The sequence below is a fragment of the Elephas maximus genome, chromosome 15 (genome assembly GCF_024166365.1).
Source record: "Elephas maximus indicus isolate mEleMax1 chromosome 15, mEleMax1 primary haplotype, whole genome shotgun sequence".
Taxonomy (NCBI): domain Eukaryota; kingdom Metazoa; phylum Chordata; class Mammalia; order Proboscidea; family Elephantidae; genus Elephas; species Elephas maximus.
This window is the reverse complement of record NC_064833.1, coordinates 32,903,212-32,930,571: the sequence shown is the minus strand read 5'-3', so window position 1 is coordinate 32,930,571 and position 27,360 is coordinate 32,903,212. Positions and strand designations below refer to the sequence as shown.

Sequence of the window (27,360 nt, the reverse complement as noted above, 5' to 3'; positions counted from 1 at the left end):
TAGCCGGAAGCTGAACCATTGTGCCACCAGGGCTTTTTTTCTCACATTCTTCATTTACCTTCCAGAGCAATGCCAGAAGATTCCTACACTGTTAGAGTCAGCGTGGATGGGATTCCTATTACAGAAAACAATACCTGCAAAGGTCACATCAACAGCTGGGCGTGTAGCTTCAGTGTATGTGGACATTTCTTCTTTAATTACTGTGTAATTGATCTTGTGTTTTCTTTCTTGCAGAATTGGCTTTTTTATTGTTTTAGTTTTGTAGATTTTTCTCTATCCCACTTAAACAATATATCAGCATATAGCTGAAAATAATTATACCCAATGTTAATTATCTTTCTTGGTAATTGAATCTCCTTTATCATTTTTGATTTGGTTCCCTTTCTCTTTTATTAATTTTCTTAATGAATTAAACTTTTGTATTTCCAAATAATTGTCTTATCCATTTTTTTTTTCTCTTTTCCTATTACTGCTCTTAGTTTGAGTCTCTCTTTTTCTATTTTTGTCAGACTCGCCACTGCATTTTAGGTGGAAACATGCCTATTTTTTCTTTCTATATAATTTCAAATGTAGTAAGATAAAATGTGACCTCATGTAGCATAGGAGTCATTCAAAAGTTAGTTGCCCTAAATATAGGTATTTACAATAATCCATTTTCTTCTAAGCATAATCCTATATATTTAAAAAAAAATCATATGTGTATTTTAACTTAAATTGTCAAATACTGAGGTCTACAATGTTCCAATGTAAGATGCAGTGATGAGGAAAACAATAATGACCTCTCTCCACAAGAAGCTTCTAGCATTATAACCTCCTGATGGCTTTCTCTATCCTTCATTGCATCACTCAGACTTACCCTGCGAAAACACAAATATGATTACATAGTTGCCCTGCTCAGTATTCCTTCCTCACTCGTCTGTAGGTTTCCTTTATTATACAATGGTCTAGAATCAATTTTGTTTCCATCATTCGCTTCTAACGTTCTCTCTGACCAAGGACCCATACATCTCACTCAGTTCTGCTCAGTGAATTATTTCTCATTGCTCCTAACTCTAAAACTTCCCCAAGCAGAGCTAAGCAATTTCCTCCACTGGGTTTCTCAGTTGTGTTGTGCCTTAGTGCAGAGGGTCAGGGTTCAAATTCTAGTAAATAATAATTTACCATGACTTAGCTTCAGTTTTCACATTATCTGTAAAATAGAGATATTATATTAAAATAGAGATTATGTAGAATATTATTATGAGGATTAAATTATATAATTTGGTTAGGTCAATATCTGTAGCATTATTAAGCCTATAAGAGTATTATTCACAGCTGAACCATGTATTGTGGTATGATTACATTTTGTTTCTCATACAGTATTTTGTTTTCCCTGAAGTTAATAGTTGCCTCTTTTATGTGTTTGTATTAATTTTCTATAAATTATCTATAACTATCTATAATATCTTTTTAATATATTCAAATAATTAGGTAATCTATCAAATCACATTTGCCTAAAAGACACTACTCCTGGGTCCTCCTGCCCTCTTGCTCAAATCTGGACAGGTGATTCTCCAGATCTGCTGTACAGCACCCAGTCCTCATGGGATTTCCCCTTTACCCGCATTCTGAGAACTTCCTACTTCTTTCTGCTATGTCACCACCTGCTTCATGAATCCTCTGTCTTCCTCTTTGCTGGTTTACTGTCTCATATTGGTGAAATAAAGTGTACTTAGAAAATAATTTTTTAAAAAATCTTCCATTACTAACACTTCTCTTCTACCCTCATACTTGATTGATAGTTTAGTTTGGTATAGAATTCTAGTTTGGAAATCATTTTTAATTAAAATTTTGAAACCCTGTCTTCATTATCCCCTGGACCAATGCTTCTTAAAGTATCTATAACGAAGACCAGTTTTTTGTTTTGTTTTATAATTTAAATTCTGTTGAGGATCAGTATCTTATAAATATAAAAATGTCACAGCAATGTCAAATTGCTGTAAAAGTTCCTAAAGGCTTATGCTTACTGTTTTTCCTTTTATTTTATCAAGGACCAATAACAAACATTTTGCACATATATTTTATCAAGTAATTTAAGACTTTATACAAAATTACATATCAATAACTTCTAATTCTCATACAATTTTCTAATGTTATGTATAAGACTTTTTATCATTACCCTTGACAGTTATTATCCAGATGTTTAATCATAAATGTCAGAACCTCCCCCCTCTTTTTTCTAGATAAAGTGATCTTCTCCCCTGTATTCAATGATTTTTGTGCTCTTTAAAGATGTTGTGTTAAATTGACAGTCTGTTTTTGATCTAGCTACTCAAAATATAATAGTAGCCTACATGCAATATTGTTTAATATACACTTTTCAATTATTCTTGCATTACAGTTATTATTTAGATGAAAACACTGCGGCTTAGAGAGATTGATTTGTATACGTCTTGGTGGCTTTTATCCCCTTTCTGCTATTTTGCCGGCAATGGCAGGTTTAGTCCTTTTCATGTCATATCACTTTGACTTGATTTCTGTCATCATATCTACTCTGGCTCGCCTTCATTTTCTGCCCACTTTTTTTATACTTTTAAGGACCCTTGTGATTACATTGGGCCCACCTAGATAATCCCAGATTATCTCGCTAGTTTAAGGTCAGCTGATTGGCAGCCTTAATTCCATCTCCAAAATTAATTCCCTTTTCGTATGTAACCTTACTGATTCACGGGCTCTAGGAATTATCCCCACATCTGTGGGGGTGGCATGAGTATTATTCTGCCTACCACAGGTCCTAGAACACACTGGTGGCCTCCATGGAATTTCGATGTCTTCCAGCTCACATTTGGTGTCACAATTCGTAAGAATTATACTTGAGCTGCTTTAGAAAATTATCATTAAAGCTTACTTTACTGGGCTTTTTTCATGGTTTATGCTAGTTTTTGAAACATTTTTATTTTTTCCTTCGTGAGTTTCACCAGGAGTAGCCTTTCTGTAATGTCATCCCACCAAATTCCTGAGAATCTTAACTAGAGAGTATTATTACTCTGGTTTGTCTTATACTAATAGCAAGAGGGTGATTGAATTTTGAAAGTGCCATACTAAAAACATTTTTAAATATCTTAGTAATTGAAATAAAAGTGGATTTTTAGGGGGTAAGAAAAGGATCTTGAATAGTCAGAATAATATTTTAAGCTTATTACATGTAAAAGGGACTATTTTGACAATCATATCTTGGATACTGTTGAAATATAAATTATGTAAAAAGTAGAGACATTTTATAAAACTAAGAACGAAATATGTAACATAGATTGCTCGTTGATGTTATTTTACAGGCAAGAAGCTTCAGAACACCAACAATCAGGAGCATCACACCATTATCTGGATCTCCAGGTCTGTTATGTGATAGCTGAATTAATATATTTAAAATTACTTTTTAGTATATAAATTATAATACCTGAAAATTTATAAATATAATTTTTTCTGGTTATAAAAATAATCAATACAGAAATTAAAAATAGAGGAAATTATTAATAATCCTACCTCACACATAGATTAATGATTAGATCAAAACTTTGATCTCTTGTCTTCTAGTCCTATCTGTGAATATATGTGGTACATGAAAATATACGTTGTGTTACAGAATCAGAATATATATACACATACTCACTCATACCCCATAGTGTTGCTGTCTACTTTTTTCGCTTAAAATTATATGGTGAACATTCAATAATCTTCAAAAATTTGATTTTCCAAGATTACCAACATTTTTTCAAATTATTTTCAGCGGCCGAATATAAATCTGCTGCAATGTATTTTAAGTTTTCCACTGTGGGACATTTGGCTGGCTTCCCAATGTTCATTATAATAACTATAATCATGCTAGGTTATAAACTCAACAGCACCATTAGAGAATACTAATTTTGGTAAACTTAAGAACTCTGGGTATTAATTTTTTCATTTATTTATGTGAAAAATATGGTAAGTCATTTAAAAAATTCTGTTTCTTTGAGTTATGCTATTGAATTTATTTTATATGTATTAACAATTTGTATTTCTTCCTTTGTAAATTATCTACTTGTCTCCTTTGCCTAATTTAAGACTAGTCATCTTTTTCCATATTGTTATAATTCTTTATAAATTAGTGAAATTAATAATTCCTGCTTCATATGTGGCAAATATTTTTTCAAATTTATTGTTTGTTTTTAAAAAGTAATTCATGATTTTTCTGTCATTCAGGAACTTTTAATTTTTATTATCAAATCTATATATCTTAACCTACATTATATCTTCCTTCATTTTTATGCTATAGAATGTCCTGCCATCCCGAGATTATATAAATATTATGTATTCACCTGTGTTTTCTAGCATTTTTATGATCTTAATTTTGTATTGTGCTTTAAATGAAAGTTTACAGCTCATTAGTTTCTCATACAAAAATTTATATATACATTGTTATGTGACCCTAGTTGCTATCCCTATGTCAGCACACTCCTCCTTTCCACCCCAGACTTCCTGTGTCCATTCATGCACCTCCTATCTCTTTCTGCCTTCTCATCTCACCTCTGGACAGGACCTGCCAATTTATTCTCATGTATATACTTGAACTAAGAAGTACACTCTTCAGGAGTATCGTTTAATGTCTTATAGTCCAGTCTGGAAACCCTGGTGGCATAGTGGTTAAGTGCTGCGGCTGCTAACCAAGAGGTCAGCAGTTCAAATTTGCCAGGCGCTCCTTGGAAACTCTATAGGCAGTTCCACTCTGTCCTATGGGGTCGCTATGAGTCGAAATCGACTTGACGGCAGTGAGTAGTCCAGTCTAATTTTTGAAGAGTTGGCTTTGGGAATGGTTTTAGTTCTGGGTTAACAGAGTCCAGGGGCCATGTCTTCTGGGGTTGCTTCAGTCTCAGTCAAACCATTAAGTCTGATCGTTTTACTAGAATTTGAGTTCTGTACCCCACTTTTTTCCTGCACCATCAGGGACTGTCTTTTGTGTTCCTTGTCAGGGTGGTCTTTGGTCATAGTTAGGTACCGTCTAGTTCTTCTGATCTCAGGCTGATGGAGTCTCTGGTTTATGTGGTCCTTTTTGTTTCTTGGGCTAATATTTTCCTTGTGTCTTTGGTATTCTTCATTCTCCTTGGCTCCAGGTGGGTTGGGACCAATTGATGCATCTTAGATGGCTGCTCTCTAGTTTTTAACATCCCAGGTGCCACTCACCAAAGTGGAATGCAGAACATTTTCTTGTAAACTTTGTTATGCCAGTTGACCTAGATGTCCCCTGAAACCATGGTCCCCAGACCCCCACCCCTGCTACTCTGTCCCTCAAAGTGTTTGGTTGTATTCAGGAAAAAAAAACTTAGCTTTTGGTTTAGTCCCGTTGTGCTGACTTCCCCTGTGTTGTGTGTTGTCCTTCCCTTCCCTTAAGATAATTCTTGTCTACTATCTAGTTAGTGAATACCCTTCTCCCTACCCACCCTAAAAAAAAACCACCCTAGTGACCATGAATTATTTATTTATTTAATAATCACTTAATCTGGACTTTATTTTTTTATAGCTTTATTTTTTATCTTCCTTTTTTTTATTTTACTTTAGATGCAGGTTTACAGAACAAATAGGTTCTAATCAAACAGTCAGTACACAATTGTTCTATGACATTGGTTAACAACCCCATGACATGTCAACACTCTGCCCTCTCAACCCTGGGTTCCCCATTACCAGCTTTCTTGTTCCCACCTGCCTTCCAGTCCCTGCCCCAGGGCTGGTGCGACCCTTCAGTCTTGCTTTGTTCCATGGGGCTGTTCAATCTTTGGCTGAAGGGTGAACCTCAGGAGTGCCCTCATTACTGAGCTGAAAGAGTGGCCAGGGGCCATACTGTTACGGTTTCTCTAGCCTATGTCAGGCCAGCAAGTCTGGTCTTTCTTTTTGAGTTAGAATTTTGTTCTACATTTTTCTTCAGCACTCTCTGGGACCCTCTATTGTGGTCCCTGTCAGAGCAGTCAGTGGTGGTAGCCAGGTACCATCTCGTTGTTCTGGATTTAGTCTGATGGAGGCCATGGTAGATGTGGTCCGTTAGTCCTTTGGACTAATCTTTCCCTTGTATCTTTAGTTTTCTTCATTATTCCTTGCTCCCAAAGGAGCATCCTAGATGGCTGCTCACGGGCTTTTAAGACCCCAGATGCCATTCACCAAAGTAGAATGTAGAACACATTCTTTATAAACTATGTTATGCCAATTGAGTTAGATATTCCCTGAGATCATGGTCCCCACAGCCCTCAACCCAGCAATTTGGTCCCTCAGGGAGTTTGGATGTGTCTATAGAGCTACCATTACCTTACCTTGTACAGGTTGTGCCCACTTCCCCTGTACTGTGTACCGTCTTACCCTTCACCAAAGTTTCCACTTGTCTGTTAAGTGTTTTCCATCCCCACCCCTCCAATCCCTCGTAACCATCAAAGATTGTTTCTTTTTATGTAAACCTTTCCATGAGTATTTACATTAGTAGTCTCATACGATATTTGTCCTTTTGTGATTGACTTATTTCACTCTGCGTAATGTCCCTCCAGATTCCCCCATGTTATGAGATGCTTCACGGATTCGTCGTTGTCCTTTATTGTTGGGTAATACTCCATTGTGTGTATGTACCACAGTTCGTTTATCGATTCATCTGTTGATGGGCATCTAGGTTGTTTCCATCTTTTTGCTATTGTGAACAATGCTGCAATGAACGTGGGCGTGCATATGTCTGTCCATGTGACTACTCTTATTTCTCTAGGATATATTCCTAGAAGTGGGATTGCTGGATCATATGGTATTTCTATTTCTAACTTTCTAAGGAAGTGCCTGTAGGGTCACTATGAGTCAGAATTTACTCGATGGCAATGGGTTTGGTGTTTTTTTTTTTGGTTTAAGGAAGTGCCGTATCATTTTCCGAAATGGTTGTATCATTTTGCATTCCCACCAGCAGTACATAAGAGTTTTGATCTCTCTGCAGCCTCTTCAACATCTATTATTTCCTGTTTTATTGATTCCTGCCAGTAATGCCAGGTGAGATGGAATCTCATTGTGGTTTTTATTTGCATTTCTCTAATGGCTAGAGATCATGAGCATTTCCTCATGTGTCTGTTTGCTGCTTGAATGTCTTCTTTGGTGAAGTGTCTGTTCATTTCCTTTGCCCATTTTTTAATTGGATTATTTGTCTTTTTTGTTGTAGAGTTGTTAGATTTTCTTATAGATTTTAGAGATTAGACCTTTGTATGATTTATAACAGCCAAATTTTTTTTCCCAGTCTGTAGGTTCTCTTCTTAATCTTCTGGTGAAGTCTTTTGATGAGTGTGTTTAATTTTTAGAAGATCCCAGTTATCTGGCTTATCCTCTGGAGCTTGTGTGTTGTTGGTTATCATCAATTATTTTTTAATATTTAATTTTTGTTTCATCTAGAATTTATTTTGTTTTTGATATAAAGTATCAATTGTATTTATTTTTTTAAATAAATCACTCATTGACCCAAGCAATAGTTATTGAATATCATTCATCTGATCTTTCATGAAACATCTTTTTAATGTATAAATGCTTATAGATATGTGTGCATGTTTTATTATATTTGCTAGAACTTTCAGAACAATCTAAACAGTAGTGGTGAACAGTGTCTGGATGCTGGTTTTATTGACACTTCTAGCATTTGCGTGTTAAATTCATGGTTAGATATTCTTACACAGAACCTTTTTTTCCTGTTTTTAGGTACATTAATAACAATCCAAGGGAGAATCTTCACTGATGTCTATGGAAGTAATACTGCACTAAGCTCAAATGGGAAAAATGTTAGGATTTTGAGGTAATATTTTGATGCCAGAGTATATTCTTGCAACTCAAAAATAGGACATAATATTCCATAAATAATGGATCTAGTGATGTTACAAAACAGCTGCAATGTGGTGGGAGTTTTTTAGCCATATTATAGGTACAAAACTAGATAGTTGGTGATTCATTGACATGGAAGCAATTGTCAATATGCCTTTCTTTTCTGGTCTGATATAATTCTTTCTCTTTCTGTGATGGATTTTATTAATAGAAGGCACATGGAAGAAGAAAGTTCAATAGCAATTGAGTTAGAGTCATAGAACTTTATCAGTGGAGAACACCTTCAATATTATTTAATCTAACTGCCTCATTTTGCATATGAAAAAAAAAGAAAGAAAGAAAGAAAACTGAGGCCTGGTGGTCATGTAGTCAAGTTAAGGTCAAGAGGAGAACCCAAACCTCCTTACATGCAATTTGGCACATTTTCACTATACCACAATGTATGGAAAAAAATGCTAAAATTAAAAATGGCCAATAATCTATTGACAGACCAGGATTTGAGTATTGATCCCTCCATTTACCAGCTGTAGACCAGATGGTAACATTGGCTAGGTACCGAACCTCAGAAAATACTTATCCACATTTTGGGCTGAAACTAGCATTGTTATTGGAGTTATCTTCCTAAAACAAAGGTGGAGTTATCTCAGTCCTGCCTTAAAAGACTGAAAGTCCTGTTCATTTCCTTCAGAAGGAAGTACAGACTCAGTATTATGACTTTTGAGATGCTTCATGCTTATTGTATAAGTAAAATGAATAAATGGATAATCAGTTCAAACAGAGATGAGACAATTTCTTAAAATACTGAAGTATTTAAATATATATATTTATTTATATACAATTACATATTATGTATATTTATACATATACACATATACATATATAATTTTGTAAAATGAGACATTCGAAAGATGTTAAATGAAATAAAGTTGATTTATCTGGCATTCTATGAGGCAGAACTCTCAAATCTCAGTTGCATGCAGCTATAATATTCTGGAAAATTTCATATTGATTCCGTATATGTAATAAAAGAACTATTAAATAGAGAAAAAAGTATTTAATATAGGCAATTTGGCAGTAGTAAAGATTTGGTCAGCTTCAGTAGTTTTAGTGTTATGAGTGGCTTATATTCTAATTCTTAAATGTGGTTTTCTAAATCATCCTTCCCCTTGTGCCAGGAAATAGAATATTTAGTTTTCAAAAAGAAATTCCTTTATTTTCTTTTCACCGTAGCTGGAATTTCTTTGTGTATAATAGAAGAGAATGGACACCTCAGAGGATAGGAATTATTTAATGAAATCACAGAATCATAAAGTCAGAAGGAGACTCAGAGGCCAGGGAACACAGTCCTTTTACTCTGAAAACTCTGAGTTATTAATATGTAAATACATTAGCAATTTTTTTCACATACTGGAAAATGTGAAAAACTGCTAGAGCTGCATTTATCCCATTTCTACCACCTTAATGATGACACTAAGATTCCCAAGTCGTTGCTTTGGGCCTGAATCTCATTATCAAGGAGGGAACAGAGCAATGGGCCTTGTACTGGATGGGAGTGCTCAACCTGCTTCTGCTTCTGCTTCTCAGTCTTGTGAATTCGGGAATCTCCAATTCAAACCAGTTACAAATTATAGAGGGCATACAAATGAGTAGCAGATATAGTGTTTCAAAAGAGTTTTTGGGCTAATCCCATCCCATTGCCCTCGAGTCGATTCTGACTCATAGTGACTTTATAGAACAGAGTAGAACCGTCCCATAGGGTTTCCAAGGCTGTAAAACCGTCTCCCACCTGCCCTTCAGATAAATGAGTCCTCTATTATCTGCTTCCATGTTCTACTTTTTCTTTTCCTGTAATGCTTATCACTCTTTAACACACCAAATATATTATGATTATCATGTTTATTGTCCATCTCCCCTAGTTGGAACATTGGTGCCACAAGGGCAAGGATCCTTGTTCTGTTCACTGATGTGTCGCAGTACCTAGAGCAGGTACTGCCACATGGTAGATGTTTGGTAGATATTTTTTGAATGAATAAGTGATGGATAATAAGTGATGGAGAGAAAAAATATAAGGTGGGTAATGAGGTGGCTAATAATTGCTTTGAAACAACTTATTATATATAACTTGATCTTTTCTAATAAAAATATTTATACAGAGTTTATGTTGGAGGAATGCCCTGTGAGCTTCTCATACCACAGTCTGATAATTTGTAAGTAATTAAAATAATTTTCTGTAGAAAAATAAATGGAGGATGTAAGCATACTTATTTAATAGTAATTTCTAACAATACTGCATATCTAAATACATTAAAAAAAATTATAAATTATGTTATACCATATAGTAAATTAGCAATCATTTATATAGTTAGGTGTTACCTGATATCCCTCTTTTTCCAATGTAGCGTGATATGCACTATTATTTAGGTTATTATGAGAAAAGATGTTTTAAGAAACATCTTTATCAAATAATTAGTTCACTTGGTAAATATCTTAAATACTTTAAAAGGGGCATCAATGGGGATAGCCAAATTAATTTTAAAATATTTAATTGTTAAATGAACTTCTATTCAAACATTTTCAACCAAGGCTAGGAAATATTTCCCTTTTACAGAAATTTTTTTTTTTTGTAACGATGGTTTCTGTCCTGAAACGTTATTTTGAAATTAAAGAAATGTTTTTAAGGGAAAGATAATATTTTAAAATTTAGTATCAATGCAAATTTTGATATTGACGTGTATATTTCATTAGGTATGGTCTAAAACTAGACCATCCAAATGGAGATTTGGGTTCTATGATTTGTAAAACAACTGGGACTTACGTTGGTAAGTATTGAACGTTATTCTTTATAATTCTTATAGATGCCTGACTCAATTTCCTGTTTTATATTCCACTTGCCCTGTCCCACCCCTTTTTTTTTTTAAGGATTTTCTCTTTTCCTTGGCTTCTTTTCAGTTTCATGAGAGCATGTATGAATAAGTTTTTCCTAATGTTTATATTTAGGGGAAGCCTAGTGGCACAGTGGTTAAGAGCTCGGCTGCTAACCAAAATGTTGGCAGTTTGAATCCCTTAGCTGCTCCTCGGAAACCCTATGGGGCAGTTCCACTTTGTTCTGAAGGGTTGCTATGAGTCAGAATCCACAGCAGTGGATTTGGGTTTTTTGATATATTTAAGGTAAGCTTATTGAAAACATTTTGTTCTTTCTTTTTCCACCCTCCAGCGGATTCCATGACTAATTTAACTGTTTTACTTGTAGCCTTAACTTTACTTCCTTCATTCCCCTTGCTCTTCATATTCCAGGCACACAGATATTTTAGTTCTTGAACCTACTTCACTTCTGCCTCAGGGCCTTTGCCAGCTTTCCATCCTGAAATTCTCAGATAAAATGCCATGTCCCAAAGCTCCCTCTACTTTTTCCTTGATGGCTTTATCACAGTATTTAGTGATATGTTTATATCATTGCTGCTGACTGACTGTATCCTTCAGTAGACAGTAGGCTCTGTAAGGGTTTGTCTGTGTGCTCAGCTTGCATCTCAGCACTTCGCAGCATGTCTGGTCCAATTAAATAACTGCTAATGAATGAATGACATTTGAGGGCATTATGGTTATAATTATCTGTTCTTTTAGTATTTCTCATTCTTTATTATACTTGGTCAGGTTTTTCTAGTTATAGCCTTGAGACAGGTTATTGTATTTTAAAATTGTATCATATTATGTGCATTTTAAAGCTGTAGGTACTTCTTTAAGGTAGCCCAGCTTTCATCTCTTTTAGAATTAATAGGTGGCTGCACGTTGTGTGTGTGTTTGTATAATTATAGTTTTTATTTGATTTTCTTTTCTCTGCTTTTAAATCAGCTTTATAATATATAGTTATTGTTCTCCTGTGACTGCAAATTGAATTGTGTGTATTTTAATGAATTCCAGGTCATCACAATGTCAGCTTCATCTTAGATAGCGATTATGGAAGGTAGGTCATTTTGTAAAAGGTACCTCTCACAATTGATTCAACCGAGTGAATAAAATAAAAATGTATATTTACTTTGTGCTATAGACCCAGAGATTAAAAACTTAATCACTTTCATTTCCCACATTAACTCTTAATGTGTCTGTGACTCCTTTCATTCATAATTTGTGCTGCCCGTATGACTTTTCAACTGTTGGAAAATCTAACGTTAACTAAAAAAAAAAAAAAAAAAACTTTGATCGTAATATTGGAAAGCATTCTTTTATGTAGTGTAACTCTTATGATAAAAAAAAAAAATTTTTTAATTTACACTAATTGAAATAAAGAGTAGATAAAACCTCATGGTTACTTGATAATGGTTTTTAAATCAAGGTATATTTGAAAATATGTTGTGAAAGTTGGTAGTTATGACTGCCAATTGTCCATCTTAACACTAATGTTAATAAGTTAAATTTATTAAAAAGTTGTCGTATATCCTTCTTTTAGTAAGAAAGACCATTGAACATTTATAAACTTGAAAATTTCAATATATGTTGCAAGTCTTATATTGCAGATAATAAAAAGGATAGATAACATTTAGTGGTAGGTAGAATACTTAGCACTTTACATACATTCCGTGGTTTAATTCTCCCAAATATCCTGTAAATTGAGTACTATCATCCACCCCATGTTGTATGTGGGGAAATTGAGACTTAAGAACATTAAATAACTTGCCCAAGATTATTCAGCTAGTAGCAATCATTGCTGGTATGTGAACCTATGTAGTCTAGCTCTAGGGCCTGAGCATTTCATTCCAGTGCTTTCCCATGAATGATGGAGGATTTCAGCCACTAGTGCCATGCCTCATCGGTGTGTAATATCCTGACCCAGGTTTCTCTAGCAGAGTGGGATCACCCCTCTCCTGGCAGCATTTGCAGATGAGTAGGGGCATTGCTGGCTGTCACAGGCACTGGGTATGCTAATGGCCTTTAGTAAGTAGGGTTATAGATGTGCCAAACCTATATGAATTATCCTCTCCCAAATGACATCACACCTCCCATTGAAAAATGCTGAATCAGTTGACAGAAATCTAAAGAAACTGCATTACTTTGGGTCCAATACTGATATAGCTGTAATAAATCAGCAACAGGATAGTCCTATTGATTGCCTTTTTGTGTGCTGTCTGAATAGATACTCAATGATTAGAAGTTTGAAAAGAATAGGCAGTACTACAATCAAAGTAGATGTTATTCCTGACCAGTGTTCACAGACTATAAGAGAAGGATGACAATTTAGTCCCTGTTTGCATGGAAGTTAGAGAGGTGAAATCTGCCATCATTGTATTTAAAGACCATTTAGTTCTAGACCCCTATAAGCAAAGGCATTCAACTGTGTGGATCATAACGAATTATGGATAACATTGTGAACAATGGAAATCCCAGAACACTTAATTGCATTCATGAGTAACCTGTACTTAGACCAAGAGGCAGTTCAACAAAACAAGGGGACACTGTGTGGTTTAAAGTCAGGAAAGGTGTGCATCATGGTTATATCCCTTCACCATACTTATTCAATCTGTATGCTGAGCAAATAATCTGAGAAGCTGGACTATATGAAGAAGAATATGGCATCAGGATTGAAGGAAGACTCATTAACAACCTGCGATATGCAGATGATGCAACCTTGCTTGATGAAAGTGAAGGGGACTTGAAGCACTTACTGATGAAGGTTAGAGACCATGGCCTTCAGTATGGATCATACCTCAGCTTAAAGAAAACAGAAATCCTCACAACTGGACCAGTGAGCAACATTATAATAAATGGAGAATTTATTGAAATTGTAAATGATTTCATTTTATTTGGATCCACAATCAATGCCCATGGAAGCAGCAGTCAAGAAATCAAACGACATATTACATTGGGCAAATCTGCTGCAAAAGACTCTTTAAAGTATTAAAAAGCAAAGATGTCACTTTGAGGACTAAGATGTGCCTGACCCAAGTCATGGTGTTTTCAGTCACCTCATATGCATGCAAAAGCTGGACAATGAATAAGGAAGACTGAAGAAAAATTGAAGCCTTTGAATTATGGAGAGGGCAAAGAATATTAAATATATCATGGACTGCCAGTAGGATAAGCAAATCTGTCTTCAAAGAAGTACAGCCAGAATGCTCACGGAAGCAAGGATGGTGAGACTTTGTCTCACATACTTTGGACATGTTATCGGGGAAACGAGTAATTGGAAAAGGACATTATACTTGGTAGAGTAGAAGGTCAGCGAAAAAAAGGACGGCCCTCAAGGAGATGGATTGACACAGTGGCTGCAACAGTGCACACAAGCATAACAGGATTGTGGGTTTGGTGCAGGACCAGGGAGTGTTTTGTTCTGTTGTATGTGGGGTCGCTGTGAGGCGGAGGTGACTGGTAAGCAATAGGTTTATAAACAAGTGATGTTTGTGTTGGACACTTTATTATAGATCAGTATACACTGGACCAAACCCATGAAGAAGATTATAACCCAAGGACAAATTGGAGTGGATGATATGTAGGTGATGCTAGGATTCATTTTTGTGGTTTACATGGGGGAAATGACTTAGAGTTTTAGGACTTAGTTATTCTCTACAAAGACATGGCCTACTTATGTATAACGTGGTAAGCTAGGACAATAGGATTTTATTGAAAATATTATAAAACTGTGTTAGAAGCAACAATTACTGAGTTCTAAATGATTTATAGAACTATCTATAGCTCTTTTATGCTTTTAATGCCACTCTCCTGAAGTGCGGAAAATGAATTCTTAGCTCTGGGTCTGAATGAAGGGTATTAATAGCCAAATCCATCATCTATTTCTCAAAGAAATAATTATCCCAAAATAGAAGCTTTGACTGATCAAGCATGAATATATTTGATAAATATAATATATATCAATATGCTGTATTAACATGCCCAGGACCTTTCACTTTAAAAGTACCAGCAAGTTTGCACATAGTAGTGGACAAAAAATACCTCATAAAATTGTTGAGTCAGTGACCTTGACTTATACGTTCCTTTTTTTTCTTTTAAATCGCTGACTCGCCTTTTGTATTAATCTCTCAGAATTTTGTTTCCATGTGAAACATTTTTAGGAATTCAAGATATTTGTTAGAAATGTGATGTTCACTACTGAAAAATCTAGTTTTAAGACTATATGGCACTGTTAAAATGTGAAATCACTTTATAAATTATAAAATTTATATTTTACAAGTCTCAGGAGCATTTCTGAATATCAGATGAACCAATTAAAGACCGTGGTGGCACCCATTTTGTATTTCTTGTGGCAGCCAATCTTCTCTATTACCCCAAGTTCAAACAACAGCTGTTCCTAACTGATAAGGTTCAGATGAGGCTGCCTTAATTGAGAAGTGAATAGTCATTATCAATGAATTAGAGAAAATCACCTCAGTGTCATCCAAAATAAATTACATTCAAATTTCGTTTCATTTCAGGAGGCGATATTTCCACTAACTTAAAAAGCAGAGTTAATTTTTCAGATGCAGGGTCTAACTAGAGACATTGTGGAAGATAGAGTGGTTTCACATCTTTGAGAAACAACAGAAAGGCTTAACATACAATTGTTAGATCTAGCACGCACTTCTTAAATAACTGATTTGGCATTAAGTATTTCTTTTTAGGGACTCTTTAGCTTTACAAACGCACATTTTAATGCCTGGGTTAGATTTACCAAGGCCTTAAAAATATATATATATATATTTTTTTTTTTAACTGCTTGAGTAAACCACAAGATTTTTATTATCCGTTTAGATTCTAGTTCAGAGTATTATAACCATGATAAATGGGTCTTGAGCCTTAACATTTGAATTTCTTTAACATTTCTAATGATGAATTTCATGACGTTAATTAAAGGGACAGCATTTCCTAGGGTCAGATTCTTTCCCTTTGTAAACCTCCAAGTAATGGAAGTGCAAGTGTCTATCTTAAAAAAAAAATATGAACAGGCTCTGTGTTTATTAAAGATGATTTACATTTTGGTGGATTGTTGTTAACTTACTCTCACACAATTGTACTCTCACACAAATTAGCGGGTGGGGAGGCGTGCTATGGGGTATGTAGGTTAGGAGGCAGCATTTTGTGTTCCAACTGTCTGTGTTCAAATTCTGTATCTGCCACTCACACACTTTGTGATCTTGAGCCAGATGTGTAATTTCTCTGAGCTTCACCTCGTGGGGTATTTGTAAGTATTAAATGGAATAATAAATACATAAATAGCTCTTTGCATGATACCTGATAAGTGTCCAATAAACGTTGGTTGTCATGGCACTAAATGGGTTCTAAGAGCAGAGCAGCGTGGTCAGCAGAAGAGCCTAGCCTTTATGAAAGGCAATTCTCCTGTCTTTTTTTTTTTAATGTAAATATAATTTTTTAAAATAAACTTTATTGAGGTATCATTTACATAGAAAAAATGCACATATTTCAAGTGTGCAGTTCAGTGAGTTCTGACAAATATGCTACCAGCAACCAGTGCCCTGGTGGTACAGTGGTTAAAATGCTCAGCTGCTAATCAAAAGGTCAGCCACTCAAACTCACCAGCTGCTCTATGGGAGAAAGATGTGGCCGTCTGCTTCTGTAAAGATTTACAGCCTTGGAAACCCTATGGGACAGTTCCTATGAGTCGAAATCAATTCAACAGCAGTGGTTCTAGTTTTGCTTTGGTACCGGCAACCAAATCAAGGTATAAAACATTTTTATCTTCCTCAAAAGTTCCATCCTGCTCCTTTGAAAATCACTGACATGACTTCTTTCAATAAAATTTAAAAAATGATTTTTTCTAAAATTTAAAGGTCATTTTTAAAACAGGAATTTTGACTTTTTATTATTATTATTAACAGGAGTTTACCGCAGAAAACAACATATTTTGTTTCATCTCTCAATAAAATTTCAATGTTTCAAACATATGCAGGTATGTGACCCTTCTCTCTACTGCGTTTGTGTGTATAAGAGAGTGAGACAGAGGTGTATACTTCGTTTCATTAAATCTGGGACAATAATAATTGTAAGGTATGATTGTAGGAAATGATTGTAGGAAACTCCAGCATTAAGCTAAGACCTCAGAAACTACGCTTCTAGTGTAAAGCTGATGGAGAAATAAACTCGACACACTAAAAGAGACAGCAAGGAAATGTACATGTCTCAACTTTGTAGTTAGAAGGAAGAAAAAAAATCCCCCCTTAATTAAAAAAAAAAAAAAACCAGTACTGTCTTGGATTTGAGGCCTGAATTAATGCTGTCAGTGTGATCCAAAAGAATCCTGAGGAAGATTATAATACAGTTTAATTTAAAACGGTCTCAGGTTGGTACACACCCGAGAGAGTGTCACACACAAATTCTCCAGGAGGAATTGTACTTCATTTTCAGTTAGGATACCTTCACATTTCAAAAATGTAAAATAGCAGGTGTCTTGAAATCAGTGGAATGTGATATAACTTGGCATTTTCTAGAAATTAATTCAGTGTGAGAACTCATACGTAAGAATATATGTCTATAAGAATGTATTGAACCTAAACTTTTGGATACAAAGCCATGAAAAGTCCAATCTATGTTAATGTATTACTACGATATATTAGTATGAATATAATATAAATTTATAAATATAAAAAGATTTTGATCCATAAATACCAGAAAGATTCATTCTTCACGAGCACACGGGGAAGTGGCTATTCCTATGTTTTCTTTTGGAGCCAAATGTCTATGCTCAGACTATGGATTTCTAATTCCCTCACTCCTCCCAATACCACTGTCTGTTTAGTACCAATCACCACTAAAACCTGGTCCCCAGGAAATGTAGGTCTTGGTAAAAGCCATATATGTATTGTCCTCTTTGGAAGATTACATTAGAGACAAAATAAAATGCAACACCTCATTAATTCATTCAGTAATTCAGTATCCATGCTATTCAGTGGTTAAGATCTAACCAAAGGCTGGCAGTTTGAATCTATGGGACCATTCTCCTCTGTCCTATAGGGCCGCTATGAGTCTGAGTTGACTTGACAGCAACAGGTTTGTCAACGGGGTTTTCGCTGTTCTACGTGCTAGGTGATTTGGAAAATTAAAAAAAAAAATCAAACATTTGTGTTTGTGCGTAATACTCATGACATTTTACTTTCTGTGCTTTCCCCTCAGAGGTCACTAGGATTTCACCTTCACACGGAAGTATCCAAGGGGGCACCACACTAACAATCAGCGGTCGGTTCTTTGATCAAACTGACCTCCCAGTCAGAGTGCTAGTTGGAGGTATTTATTTATTTATTCATTTTTAATATATGACTTTATAAGAACAACTTCTGACTTTTCTTTAGCAGTTTGTAGGAATGATAATAATAATTTCTTAATGGACGTTTTAAATTTAAAACAGCATTTTCACACGGGCATTTTGGTCCTGAAGATTGATGCTTATCCCACTGCAATTTTGTTAAAATTTCCCTACAATTTAAAGGTAATTTTTAAAGCAGAAATTTTTACTTCTTCCTTTTTTTTTTTTTTATTATTAACAGGAGTTTTAACTGGGCCACTCCTTATAGCCTTATGTGACTGGAACTTGGCCGCTAGGTCGGCACCAAAAGCATTGTGTGGTAACATGGGGGCTGCCATCCACAAATTCCTCACCACAGTGTAGGGACACACCTACCCTCTATTGAATAAGCTATTAAATGACCTTCTTGAACTGTTCCTACTTTTCAATGGGTCATTATAGGGAAATTTGAAGTAGTATTCTGGGACATCTCCTCACACCTGTCTCATATACTTTGCCTCTTCTGAATATCAGTAATTACTAATGGTATTGACTTTGGAAAGAGCATTAATTAGTATGTTCTGTATCTAAAAATGCAGAAGGGGCTGGTTTCTCTATTTATGCATCACTTTTATGTGTCTAGTCTCTGTTCAGAGGTTGGGAGCTCTGTAGCTCAAAGGGAGACTAGCACGAATGTAATAGTGGGAAACTTTCCACTCAGCCATGATGACCTTCCTTACTTTGATAAGCTAGAGTCCCTGGGTGGTACAAACAGTTAAGCACTTGACTACTAGCTGAAAGGTTAGCAATTCGAACGTACACAGAGGCTCCTCGAAAGACCGATCTGCTTCAGAAAGGTCACAGCTTTGAAAATTGTATGGAGCAGTTCTAGTCTGCACACACAGAGTCACCATGAGTTGGAATTGGCTGGATGGCAACTAACAACGTTGATAAGCAGAAGACAGGATGCCTTCCCATGAAACTGGACATATCCTTTTTCTGACACAGCCCTCTCACTCCAGTAATTTCTACCTTTAAAGGAATCTTCCATGAGACAGCCAAAATGCTGATTCAAGAAAAGAAATGAATATAAAGTAATCCCGTCTCACGTTTACACAATTCATATCTTTCTGACCCTCATGAATCCTTGCTTGCCACCTGCAAAGATATTAAAACCTGGGCCATAAGATGTTTAAATGTTGCTAATATGTTATTGTGATCTGATATTATGTTTAAAATCAGAGACATAAAATATTTTTAGTTTATGTGATGCTTCAGTACAGAGACTTACTTAATATGGCCCTTCTAGCCATGCATGGTCTTGTGACTCCTACAACACGGTTGGGTGGGACTATGCAAATAAGGTACTTAATGGCCCACTGAGGAGATTGGAGAGCATTGCTAATAATGTAAATTAAGTGCATGGAACCCTCTGGGGGATGGGACCATGTAAATAAGGTATTTGGAATGCTGATGAGGGGATTGGTCAGTTTTGCCATCTCACAAGATTTAAAAGAGAGGCAACCCCAGAGCTGAGGGGGAACCTCATCACCACTAAGAAAGAAGAGCTAGGAGTGGAGTGCATCCTTTGGACCCGGGATTCCAGTGCTGAGAACATTCTAGACCCAGGAGACAGAGAGAGAGAGCTATAACACCAGAGATGATGAGAGATGGTGAGAAGCAGTTGGGAAATGGCAGCAGCAGAGGCAGCAGAATCAGGAGACTGGCAGGGGATGGCACAGTGGAATTCCCTGCCTACAGGGTGAGAAAGCTGACCTCCTTCAGGCAGCAGGCTTGTTCCTGGAGTGGGAAGCCTCTGGGCTCTTGTCAGCAGAGCTAGGCTTGCTGACCCACTGAGCTAGAGAGTTGAATGCCTTCGGGCTGAGGCTTATTGGCAGAGTGGGGTGCCTCTGGGCACTTATCAGTGGAGCTAAAGAGCTTTATAACACTTACCAGAGCAGGGCAGACTCTGGGCCAAGAGGCCAAGGGGCCGAGAGGCTGAGGACCAGAGAGAGGCCTGCTGCAGGTACAGCTGAGAAGCTGTCCTGATTGAAGAATGGTATCCTGAGTCATCCCGGATCCTGGATTGTAACCTCCCTAATAAACCGCATAACTGTGAGGATGGTCCTGAATTCTGTGTGGCCATTGCAATGCATTATCGAACCCAGCAGAGTAGAGAGTGCCATGGAAGGGATGGCTGGTGTCAGAATTGGTAAAAAAAAGTTGGAAGTTGGCAGTATGTCTGACTTCTACCTCGTAGGAATCAGCCTTGGGCAGTTGATGCTGATAATGGTTCTCTCTCCTTCCCCTTGTGAAGTTAGATGGGGAGGAGTTCTGATGCCCCCACACCACCATTTTTACAAATGCATTTTATATTCTGATATTATGCTTATTTTGACTATAATACAGTGGATACACAAAGATAGCATGTTCATTTGCTGTAGTATTTCATTGCTAGTAATGTGGTAACCAGATTAAAGGTTTTGAATCTTCAATAATTCCTTAAAAATAATGATCTGTTTATGTCTCTTTCCTTTAGTTCAAAGAAAATGGGCTAAGTTGACCTAATATACTGTGTTTACTTCTCTAGTTCAGTTTTCTTATATCCACACGATATTCAAAATAATGAACGATAGTTTAGAAAATTTAAATTTTCCAGGCCACCAAACAAAATTTGGCAAAGACACCTCTCTCCATGTCTCTTGCCCTCACTTTTTGTGGGTTGTGATTGCAATTTCAGTAAATACTAGCGAGTGAGGAACTGTGAGGGATACATAGAGATCGAAAGCATGGATACTTCCTTCAAGACTACTTGGGTTTAGGCATAGGTTATTATTGCTCTCTTTTAGATCCACTTCTGTTTTGGCTTTATTCTATCTATGGAAATACCTTTTAAAAGTTATTAGCCCTTTTGTTTTTATTTGAACAATGTGGATTAAGCCATCATTTTTTTTACCTAAAAGGACTGGGAAATTTTAAACTCAGTAGGTTTAGTCGGCAATTTCTCTTCAAGGAATAAAATATAAGGCTTGACTTTGGACCCAAAAGTGAAATATTTTATAATGACATTATCATTATTTTATTAGGTGCCGTAGAATCAGTTCCAACTCATAGTGACCCTATGTACAACAAAACAAAGCACTGCCCGGTCTTGTGCCATCCTTACAATCGTTATGCTTAAGCCCATTGTTGCAGCCACTGTGTCAGTTCTTCTCGTTGAGGGTCTTCCTCGTTTTCGCTGACCCTCTACCAAGCATGATGTCCTTCTCCAGGGATTGATCCCTCTTGACAACACGTCCAAAGTATGTGTAATGTAGTCTCTCCATCCTTGCTTCTAAGGAGCATTCTCATTGTACTTCTTCCAAGATAGATTTGTTCATTCTTTTGGCAGTCCATGATATAGTCAATATTCTTCTCCAATACCACAATTCAAAGACATCAATTCTTCTTCAGTCTTCTTTAGACATAGTTTTATCATTTTTTTTTTCATTTTGTTTCTCAGAAATTGTGAAATATTCTGTTTCTTACTTGTGATATTTTGCCAGGAAAATGTTGCCTTGTGGAAGTATGATAGTGAATAACAGGCTTTAATACAGAGTATGGAAAGGAAATGAAGCATCCCCAACATGCCTCTTTCTTGGGCAGCTTTGCTTTCATTGGGAAAGTACTTCAATGTAGGCTGCTGTAGTTTGCATCGTGAAGCCTCAGTGGTAACAGCTCTCCATCTTGTTTCTCTATAGGTCAGGCCTGTGATATTTTGAATATCACAGAAAATAGTATATATTGCAAGACACCACCCAGACCTCATCTTCCAAGAACTGTATATCCAGGTAAGTTCCAAAAGAGAACTGTCAATTTTGTATATTTTCATAAGATTATTGACAAATGGTGGTAGTTAAAAAAAAAAAAAAGCAGTATTATTTCAGCTTTTTTTTTATTTTGTGAAGAGAATTATAATAACTTTTTTTTTTTACACTTTCTGGATTAGGAAATATTTGTATTAAAATAACTGAACCCAGCAACACTGGTAGAGATAAACCCAGCCTAAATTCCCTGGACACCGTACTAAAAACTTCATGCCTCTACTGATAAAAGTATGATGGTGCTTTTATATCATAGTAAATGATGATTAATAAATGTTCGTATAGGCTATATGGAGATTATAAAAATGTGTTTTCCTGGTTTAAGAAAAAATGGGGGAGGTTAAATCCTTACTTGTCTAGAATGATTTAGGAGTTAAAACAAGGGATAAGAGAAATGTAACTTAAAATTCATCCCAGATTTTCACCATGTTGCCCAGAGAAAATGCAGCTAATGGCCTTGATATCTGCATTGGTATGACTGAAATGCTGTGTATGTGTTTGAGTGTGGTGTGTATCTCAAATTTTGTGCATACAATGAATCCTCTCCCTTTTAAAACAAAAACCAAAAACCCATTTATCTTATTTCAACTTTTATTTTAAAATGTCAAGAGTGCTTAGTGAAGAAACAAGTGGTACACAAAATAAAGGATATTAATCATAAATATGTTGCTTTACTAAAGAACTATCTATGTGAGACCAGAAGGTCAACAATTACTCTAAAGCAGAGATGACAAGATAAGGGGTCAGGGAAACTTGATTATTGGAAACAGAATAACCAGAATGCAATGAAAGATAATGTTTACACATTGTGAAAAGTGTAACTAATATCACTGAACGATTTGTTTATAAATTGTCAAATGGGAACTGAATGTGCTGTGTAAACTTTCACCAAAAACACAATAAAATATTATTTTAAAAAAAGTAAAGAGTATTAAAAATGTATAACACTACTGACCTCCAGTCCTCACGGGACAGTTAGGAAGAAGGTCAGGACAGAAATTCATTTTTCCTCCTACCCCTAGAGAAAAGGAAAGCCCAGGCATGGTGTAGAACTAGAATACTAGAGCCCTATGGAGAATTGGGGTCCCTTCTCTCCTATCACCTGTTCAAGTCCTCCAAACCTCCTGCCCCAAACTCTTCTTCGACAGAGAAGAAATACTTAAAATTCTTAAGACTTGTTGAGGTTCAAGAGCTGTGATGGTGGTTGGCATTTGAAGCATAATAAATCGTTTACCAACTTCTCAAATGTCTTTGTTTTGAATGATATTTCAACAATGCAGTTGTAAAAGGTTGGAGTATTGAAGCTTATTCTTGAATCAAACTCAACTGAAGAGTAGACATTGTATTTCAGATTCAGACAAGCTTAAAGCTTCTGGAGGAAGGCATGAGCCTGATTGTTGTTATATTCTTAATGAAAAAAAAAAGAGGGGGCGTGGATGGGGGAGATGGCTCCTTTCTGGCTAGACTAAAAAGAAAATCACAGAGTATATACTGGGAAATGTAGATACAAGTTTAATGAAAATATTTTTTCTTTGATTCTGTCCAAGAAGGTGATAAAATCCTAGAGCAGAGGGAATTTTTTTTTTTTTTTAATGAAAAGGAAGGGAAAAAAAAAAAAAATACTGGCAGAAACCTTAAAGCTAACAGTGGCTGCTCTTAGATTAGTTAGTTGTAAGCCATTAATTAACTTTTGTTAGAGAGAATAATCAAGGCATAGGTTTTGTAATAAAATAGTCTGAATTTTGAAATGTTGAGACTTAAATATATAAAACAACATCAGTCATATCATAGTTAATAACTATTGTCAAACTGTGGTGGCTTGCATGTTGCTGTGATGCTGGAAGCTATGCCACCAGTATTTCAAATACCAGCAGGGTCACCCATGGTGGACAGGTTTCAGTGGAGCTTCCAGACTAAGACAGAGTAGGAAGAAGGATCTGTCAGTTTACTTCTGAAAAAACTGGAAGTGAAAACCTCATGAATAGCAGTGGAACATTGTCTTGTATAGTGCCAAAAGATGAGCCCCTCAGGCCGGAGGGCACTCAAAATACGACGGGGGAAGAGCTGCCTCCTCAAAATAGACTTGACCTTAATGACATGGATGGAGTCAAGATTTCAGGACCTTCATTTGCTGATGTGGCGTGATCAAAATGAGAAGAAACAGCTGCAAACATCCATGATAATTGCAACATGGAATGTATGAAGTATGAATCTAGTAAAATTGGAAGTTGTCAAAAAATGAAATGGAATGCATGAAGATTGATGTCCTAGACATTAGTGAGCTGAATCAACTGGTACTGGCCATTTTAAATTAGACAATTATATGGTCTACTATTCTGGAAATGACAAATTGAATAGGAATGGCATCACATTCATTGTCAAAAAGAACATTTGAAGATCTATTCTGAAGTACAGTGCTGTCAGCGATAGGAAAATATCCACATGCCTACAAGGAAGATCAGTTAATACAACTATTATTCAAATTTACTCAACAACTACTAATGCAAAAGATGAGGAAATTGATTTTTACCAACTTCTGCAGTTTGAAATTGATGAAGCATGCAGTCAAGATGCAATGATAATTACTGGTTGTTGGAACACGAAAGTTGGAAACAAGAGGGATTGATAGTTGAAAAATATGGCTTTGGTGGTAGAAATAACACCAGAGATAGCCTGATAGAATTTTGAAAGACCAGTGACTTCTTCATTGCAGATACCTTTTTTTCAACAACATAAATGGCAACTGTACACATGGACCTTTCCAGGTGGAATACACAGGAGTCAAATCAACTACATCTATTGAAAGAGATGATGGAGAGGCTTAATATCATCACTCGGAACAAGGCCAGGGGCCAACTGCAAAACAGACCATGAATTGCTCATATGCAAGTTCAACTTGAAGCTGAAGAAAATTAGAGCAAGTCCATGAGAGTCAAAATACGACCTTGAGTATATCCTGCCTGAATTTAGAGACCATCTCAAGAATAGATTTGACACATTGAATGCTAATGACCAAAGAAAGACCTAACAAGTTGTGGAATGATATTGAGAACATCGTACATGAAAAAAGCAAAAGATCATAAAAAAGACAAGAAAGAAAGAAAAAAACAAAATGGATGTCAGAAGAGACTCTGAAACTTGCTCCTGAACATACAGTAGCTAAAGTGAATGCAAGAAATGAACACGTAAAAGAGGTGGACAGAAGATTTCAAAGGGTGGCTTGAGAAGACAAAGTAAAGTGTTAAAATGAAAAGTGCAAAGACTGGGAGTTAGAAAACCGAAAGGGAAGAACATGCTCAGCATTTCTCAACCTGAAAGAACTGAAGAAAAACGGAATCCTCAAGTTGCCATGTTGAAGGATTCTATGGGGAAAATGTTGAACAACATAGGAAGTATCAAAAGAAGATAGGAGAAATATACAGAGTCACTGTACCAAAAAGAATTGGTCAATGTTCAACCATTTCAGGAGGTAGTCTATGATCAAGAACCAATGGTATTGAAGGAAGAAGTCCAAGCTGCACTGAAAGGAATGGTGAAAAACAAGGCTCCAGGAATTGACAGGATACCAATAGAGATGTTTCAATGAACAGTTGCAGTGCTGAAGGTGCACACTCGTCTCTGTCAAGAAATTTGGAAGACAGCTTCCTGGACTGGAAGAGTTCCATAGTTGTACTCATTCTAAAGAAAAGTAATCCAACAGAATGCAGAAATCATGGAACAATATCATTAATATCACACACAAGCAAAATTTTGCTGAAGATCATTCAAAAGTGGTTGAGCAGTGCATTGACAGGGAACTGCCAGAAGTTTAAGCCAGTTTCAGAAGAGGGCATGGAACAAGGGATATCGTTGCTGAAGTCAGATGGATCTTGGCTGAAAGCAGAAAGTACTAGTAAGATGTTTACCTGTGTTTTATTGACCAAGCAAAGGCATTTGACTATGTGGAGCATAACAAATTATGGATAACATTGCAAAGAATAGGAGTCCCAGAACACTCAGTTCTGCTCATGAGGAACCTGTACATAGATCTAGAGGCAGTCTTTTGAACAGAACAAGGGGATACTGCGTGGTTTAAAGTCAGGAAAGGTGCGCATCAGGGTTGTATCCTTTCACCATACTTACTCAATATTTATGCTGAGCAAATAATCAGAGAGGCTGGACTATATGAAGAAGAATGCGGAATTTGAATTGGAGAAAGACGTATTAACAATCTGCAGTACACATATGACTCAACCTTGGTTGCTGAAAGTGAATAGAACTTGAAGCACTTACTAATGAAGATCACAAAGACCACGGCCTTCAGTATGAATTACACCTCAACATAAAGAGAACAAAAATCCTCAAAATTGGACCAATAAGCAATATCATGATAAGTGAAGAAAAGATTGAAGTTGTCAAGGATTTCATTTTACTTGGATCCACAATCAATGACCATGGAAGCAGCAGTCAAGAAATCAAAAGACGCATTGCGTTGGGCAGATCTGCTTGCTGCAAAAGGCCTCTTTAAGTGTTCAGAAGCAAAAATGTCACCTTGAGGATAAGGTGCGCCTGACCCAAGACACGGTATTTTTAGTCACCTCTTATGCATGTGAAAGCTGAACAATAAGGAAGACAGAAGAAAAATTGACACCTTTGAATTACGGTGTTAGCAAATAATATTGAAAATACCATGGACTGCCAGAAAAACAATCAAACCTGTATTTGAAAAGGTACAGCCAGAATGCTCCTTAGAAGCATGGATGGTGAGACTTCATCCCTCATACTTTGAACATGTTATTAGGAGGGACCAGTCCCTGGAGAAGGACATCATTCTTGGTAAAGTAGAGGGTCAGTGAAAAAGAGGAAAACCCTCACCGAGATGGATTGACACAGCGGCTGCAACAGTGGGCTCAAGCATGACAAAGATTGTGTGGATGCTGCAGGATTGGGCAATGTCTGGCTTTCTTATACATAGGGTCGCTATGAGTCGGAATAGGCTCAACGACACCTAACAACAACAAAAACACTGTATTATTATCATAAAGAAAGTACTTACCACGTTCTAGGTTTTTTACTTATCCTATCCAATCCTCACAACAACCATGTAAATGGTATTAAAACCCGGAAAACAAACCCACTGCTGTCGAATTGATTCCTACTAATAGTGACCCTATAGGACTGAGTAGAACTGCCCCATAGCGTTTCCAAGGCTGTAATCTTTATGGAAGACAACTGCCACATTCTTTCTTTCACTAAGTCACTGATGGTTTCCAAATGCTGTCCTTTTGGTTATCAGCCAAGCACTTTAATCACTGTGCCACCAGGGCCCCTGGAAAATAGTATTATTGCTCCCATTTTACATACGAGCAACCCAAAACTCAGAGAAGTGAAGTAATAGTAAGTAAATTGTAGACTGTCCTAACAGCAGTCTGTCCTCCAGGTGCAGGTACGTGGAAGGTT

The 27,360-nt window shown here is 36.3% G+C and overlaps 1 protein-coding gene across 5 annotated transcripts in view; it reads left to right on the top strand.

Moving 5' to 3' along the window:
• The window catches only part of PKHD1L1 (PKHD1 like 1), a 192,827-nt gene that overhangs the window by 25,470 nt on the left and 139,997 nt on the right, over positions 1-27,360 (top strand). For all 5 annotated transcript variants that reach the window (XM_049854577.1, XM_049854575.1, XM_049854574.1 and 2 more), the window contains 9 exons: positions 66-174; positions 3,315-3,372; positions 7,717-7,810; positions 9,990-10,043; positions 10,582-10,655; positions 11,755-11,797; positions 16,659-16,729; positions 17,950-18,060; positions 21,799-21,888. In XM_049854577.1, the coding sequence (XP_049710534.1) occupies positions 66-174; positions 3,315-3,372; positions 7,717-7,810; positions 9,990-10,043; positions 10,582-10,655; positions 11,755-11,797; positions 16,659-16,729; positions 17,950-18,060; positions 21,799-21,888 (704 nt within the window). The remainder of the gene's footprint in view (positions 1-65; positions 175-3,314; positions 3,373-7,716; positions 7,811-9,989; positions 10,044-10,581; positions 10,656-11,754; positions 11,798-16,658; positions 16,730-17,949; positions 18,061-21,798; positions 21,889-27,360) is intronic.